This window comes from Neomonachus schauinslandi, chromosome X, assembly GCF_002201575.2.
Source record: "Neomonachus schauinslandi chromosome X, ASM220157v2, whole genome shotgun sequence".
Classification (NCBI taxonomy): Eukaryota; Metazoa; Chordata; class Mammalia; order Carnivora; family Phocidae; genus Neomonachus; species Neomonachus schauinslandi.
Genome location: NC_058419.1, coordinates 2,150,325 through 2,155,787, shown reverse-complemented (window position 1 = coordinate 2,155,787; position 5,463 = coordinate 2,150,325). Strand labels below are relative to the sequence as shown.

Sequence of the window (5,463 nt, the reverse complement as noted above, 5' to 3'; positions counted from 1 at the left end):
GCCAGGGCAACAGCCTCGCTTCACATGGGGAGCAGGGACGAGGGAACAACCCACTCAGCCCAAACAAATTCCCAGGACCCCACCTCCTCAAGGCACCCTAGCCAGCACCATTAGCCCTTCCAAATAACCAAGATGGCCATGCCTGACACCAAATGGGGCAGGGAGAGCTGCCTCCCCACCCAGGGCAGCTCCACACCCAGCCCCAGCCCCATTCCATGCCAACTCAGGCAGCCAAGTCCCCGGGCACTCCACCACCCCTAAGGGGAGCTGCCTCCCCCACCATACCCGGCCCCAGCCCCAGCCCCAATCCCAATCCATGCCAACTCAGCAGCCAAGCCCCCAGGCACTCCACTACTTCTAAGGGGATCTGAACACCACCATCAGTCCTTCCAAGTGACCAAGATGACCATACTTGACACCAAGTGGGGCAGGGAGAGGTGCCCTCCACCCATGGCAGCACCACACCCAGCCCCAGCCCCAATCCATTCCAACTCAGGCAGCCAGTCTGGGAAACATCCCTGAGTGGCTGGCCCTAGCCTAGGGGAGGGGCACCTGAAGCCGTCTGCCACCCACACTGTACTAGGAGATATTAGGGGCCATTTCAGAGGTGCCAGCCTCTTGGGTCTCCCGAGAGGGAGACACTCATTTACTTCCCCTGGGGCACGTTGCTCCATGTTCTGGGGAGCCCGCTTGGGTCTCTGTGGGGCCCTTAGTGACCCACGTGTCAAGTTACTCCCCCACCCCACTAGCGACCATTCCTGTGCAGAGCCTTGAGGTGTGCAGGAACCCGCCGTGGGTGGTGTCCTGGCCTACCGGGGCCGCCACCTCTCAGCCCGGGTGCGTGCCATGAGCTTCAGCGGGAACCAAGGCTCTGCTCGCTCTCTTCCAGTGTTGTGAGCTCAACCTCTGCTTTCTCGGGGTACATTTAGGCCAACCGCTGCTTGTTCTTGCGGAGACGTGTGTGTTTTCTTATCTGAGCAGCTGCCCTCCCCGCCCCCCCGCCCCCCGGAAATCCCGAGCCCAGTTCCGGGAGACGGCGGGAAGGATGCCCGAGGGCACGGCTGGTGTTCACCCCGTGACCTCAGGGAGGAAGAACCGGACCAAGGATGGAGGTGGCCAGCGGGAGTCTCCACGGGAACTGTGCTCTGATGTGCCACCCTGTTGTTCCTTGCGACTCCGTTTCCTTGACTTGGCCCAGGGTCCCATGCTGCGTTTTCCAGCGTCCTGGAACTGTCCTGTGCAGGCCATAGGGCAGGACCAGGCCCCGGCATGTCGGCCAGAGGGGGGGGTGCCCTGGAGTGAGGGGACATGACCAGCGTCCACCGTCCTGGCCAGAGGTTGATCGTGGGGCCCTCAGGAAGGGAGGCTGAGGCAGGAGGGCCACGGTGTCGGGGGAAGCAGAGGCACCTCGTTTGGGACCCCAAGAGGAGGGGGGCCGTGACCTATGGTCTCTAGTGGCCGTTAGACGTTCCTGTCTCTGTTGTCATTCCCTCTCTTCGATGGTTTCAGTAAATGTTTCTCTTCAATAAATTTCATTGCATGTTTCAGCTGAGTCTCGCCTCTGCTGTGGGCAATCGACGGAAGGGTCCGCTGGGGTTGGAGGAGGGAGCCAGAGAAAAGATTTTTGTCCAGTACCCATGGGAGACTTCTCCATTGAGAGGTTATGTGAGGCACTTTGATTGGAAGACTAGGATATGATCAGGACCTTTCTTCTATTTCATAGGTGAATTGTAAAATTTTGGGGTTCCATTGGTCCTCATCTTGGGATGGTCCTGTCCTCTTTCCCTTTTGAAATTGAGTGGGAATAATCATGGTTTTCCCCTTTACTAAGCTAAAGGGGCCACTGACATCCAGTTCCTGGGATTGTAGATTGCTTAAGGTGTGCAGTGAATGGAGTGGGGCCATGAGGGCCGTCATGCCTCCAACCACCATAGCATCCTTATTGAGAAGGTCAGTATTGAAAAGTGATAGGGTTTTTGAAGGACTGCAAATGTGTTTTAATTTGAGTTATCCTAAATGTGAAAATCTCACCATGGAACAATATTAACAACACTTACTGAGAGACTGAAAAAATCTCGACCCTTGGGTTTCTGGGAGAATGGGCACATCTTCCTACCACCTCCATTTGCAAACAGACTTGCTGTCAGGGAAAAGAAAAAGAGCAGGCTACCGAGATGCGCAATGAAGGAGGACCCACAACGGCTGGGGGAGGGGAGGGGTTGCTCTCTGAAGGGGTCATGTTTAGGGATGGAGGGGTAGTTGGGTTTCACACTAAGGGCAGTGGGAAGCTGTTGGACAATTTGGGTGGTCCCAATGGACACTGCTCATTTCTTCTGTCCTAGGAAGTTGCCACTTGATGAGGCTGAGCTCTGCTCACGTGAGAGGAGCAGAAAATGCCCGGTTGGCACTTTTCCAACCTTCCCTGAAGCTAGGACTGGGCCCATGACCAGGACCCGTGGGTGAGATGAATCTGGGGCCAGAGATGGGAAGAAGCCGGGGCCACAGAGATCGCACTCGGGTGTGCCGGTGACAGCAAGAGCATCGAGACTTGTTTCCTGAGGAGCAGCGGCCGCTGTGGCTCTCATGGCAGCACCCGTGTCCCGTATCACTGCTGCGAGTCACAGTGTCTGTGCCCAGTCGTGGGAGGGAGCCATAGGGGTGCTTGGCACCTGCCCAGCACAGCAGCGTGATTCAGACCCTTGTTCCTCTCTGCAAAGCCTCCAAGCCTGGCTCTCCGGCCCTCCCCAAATACCCACGAGACACCTGCCGTTCTTCGGCTAATTTTCTTTGTGCTTCGATCAGCTGCAGTGAGATGTGATCGTTAAAGACTCGATGTGGTACAGGAGCCGAATGACACCTGCTGAAAGAGCACCCGTCCTCCCCACGGGAGAGGATATTGCTACTGCAGCTCCTGCTGACTGGCTGGGAGTTGGGAAGGCCAGGTCTGATCGCTCCAGGGCAGGTGGGGGGAAATCAGGCCAGGGGAGCTTAAGGTTTTGGCCCCGGGGTATGGGGCAGTGTGGGTGGGCCTTTGCCTCTTGTATCTTGGAACTGGGTGCTACAGCTGAAGTCCGAGGGGGAGTCGGTCTGGTGGAGATAGAGGAGCCCCCAGTCTGGGGTCAGCAGCAGGGCACAGGCCTGAGAACCCCTCCCAGGCCCAAGTGAAGTTTGCCTGTGAATTGGAGGAAGAACACACTGGTTCACTCCAGCCAGTTGAGCGGGCTGAGCAGACTGCTGGGGGAGCCATCCCCTGTCCCTAGTTCCCCGGAGCTTCTGGTGCTTTACTCGTGTCTCAGATGGGGTGGTCAGAGACATCCTCACAGGCAGGCCTCCATAACACTGTTCACATTTCCCTCTCGGTCTCCTTCCTGTGCCCTCTGCCTGGCCCACAGTGCAAGTCCACATCCGTCTAGCCCCTTCCTGTCCTTGCCTGTACCCTGGCGCAGCTGGTAGAGCCTCGAGGAGTGGAGAGCCGCTCCACCGCACCAGCCACACGGTTTCCAATGGGTGGGGCCGGATCCATGGCTGATGGCTAAGGAGTGGAAGCTGAGAGAGAGGACTGCCCTCCCTGAAGCCCAGTGCAGATGTAGCTGATACCCCCACCTGGCTCCATGCCTATCCCGGTCCCAGCCCATCTCCTGTCTGTAGAGGGGGTGACAGTATTCAGCAAAAGGCCACTAGGACCCCAGTATGGAGTGCCCTGAACGATGAAAAAGGGAGGAGACTGCGGGCTGGTGGGGGGGGGGGGGGGCAGTTTTTGCCTGCCCCTTGGAGGGGACTCAGGAGCTGGCCTTGAGCAGCTCCCCCACAGGGGCTTCGTGTGGAGGCCTGAGTCTTGCTCTGCAAACACATTCTGATGGCCTCACTGGGCTTCGGGGGACAAGTCCACTGGAGCAGAGCTCCGGAGACTCTTCTAGAAGCCAGGTCCCCAGGGAGCCAACTTACTTCTTCTGGTTAAGTGGGGATCTGGGCTCAGGGTGGCCTCGAGGGAGAGCTTGGTGAGCCTGTGTCCCAGTGACCACCTTCCTGGCCCCAGAGCTCGATCTTTTCCAAGGTTTAGGGCTGGAGAGGCACTGCAAGCCCGTTCCCGTGAGGACCCGCTTCCGTCATTGTTGTGTTCAGTTGCGGCTCTCGCCATCTGGTGCATTCCAGATGTGTTGGGATCCTGGTGGACTTGGGGAGCTGGCCAAGAGGGCTGCATCAGGGACTCATACTTGAGCCGGCTCCAGCCCTGCTGCAGGGGTGGTGCTTCCTGGCCGTGCTCTCCACGTGGCTGGGCCCCCGGGGCAGTTTCCCCTCGGTGATCCTCTCTCCCAGCCTTGCCCACCAGCACCCACAGAGACAAGTGCCCACAAGGCTGAGGGGGGGCTCACGGAGCCAAAGACGTGTGTGCTTCTGAAACACAAAGTGGATGTCCCCCTACCATATAGATGGGTGCTGGAGAGGGGTGGAGGAAGCAGGGAGGCACCCCCAGATGTGGGCCAAGCTGCAACTGGTTCTTCCAGAACTCCCTGCCTTTTATGGTCCCGAATTAGGACAGGCCACAGGAGAGATTTGCACGAAAACTGGAAGGGAGAAATGAAGCAAGGGTCATTTACAAATATGCTCAGAACGTCAGTGTTACACAGCGTGGTTGACCTGATGCTGCCACCAAATCGCCTCCTACCGCTTCTCCGAGAGCTGGGCCAGGCACTCACCTCCTGTAGGTCTTCTGCCTAGTCCGGGTGTGAAGTGGTGGGCCACAGATGTGGCTTCCGTTTTGTTCTCACACCACCCCTCCGCTTCTCACCATCTCCGCTTCCCTCGTGCCAGCTCTGCTGAAATCAGGCCCCAAAGGAGCAGTTCCCCTAACTGAGAGGGGTGTAATCCTCATGGTACATCATCTGTACCCCTTAGGAAGTGAGTTCTGATTTTGAAGGAACCTTAACCGGCAGGCACACCACAGCCTGGGCTCACACCAGGCCCTCGTCCACCCTGCCCACAGAGCTCTCCCTGCCCGGGGCTGCCCTGCCCTGGCTGCCCCCAGTCCACGGCTGCTGGCTCCTCATTGCCCCTTGCTCCAGTCTGTCCTCCTGGGGTGTCTGCAAGCTGCTGGCAGCCAGGGCCCACCGTCATGCCTTACGCTCCCTATTGCTTTTGCCTTTCGGGGATTACTTCAGGCCACATTCTCTTTAACGTTTTCCCAAGTGAGGGAGAAGTTCCATAATCTCATGCCCTGCTGGGTTATGATTTAAGAACAACTCAGACTTGCGACTGCTCAAGAAGCCTTATCTTGTCCATCAAAGGGGCCAGAGCCAGTCCAGAACTCCCTAGTGACTAGCTCAGCCAGAGGGCGGGTGGAGCTGGGGTGCTCTGTGTTGATGCTGAAATCTCAGCTGCCTATAAAAGAGACCGACTTAAGAAAGGAAATTCCTTCAAGGCCTTGGGCTCTTTTCCTCTGTAGTCGTACAGAAAAACGATGGG

General features: G+C 57.7%; 1 protein-coding gene across 1 annotated transcript in view; it reads left to right on the top strand.

The window, feature by feature from the left end:
- Positions 1–897, top strand: part of LOC123323416 (paraneoplastic antigen Ma6E-like) — a 3,616-nt gene extending 2,719 nt beyond the window's left edge. The window contains exon 4 of the mRNA XM_044911905.1: positions 890–897. Coding sequence (XP_044767840.1) covers positions 890–897 — 8 coding nt within the window. The remainder of the gene's footprint in view (positions 1–889) is intronic.
- Positions 898–5,463: the final 4,566 nt, after the last annotated feature.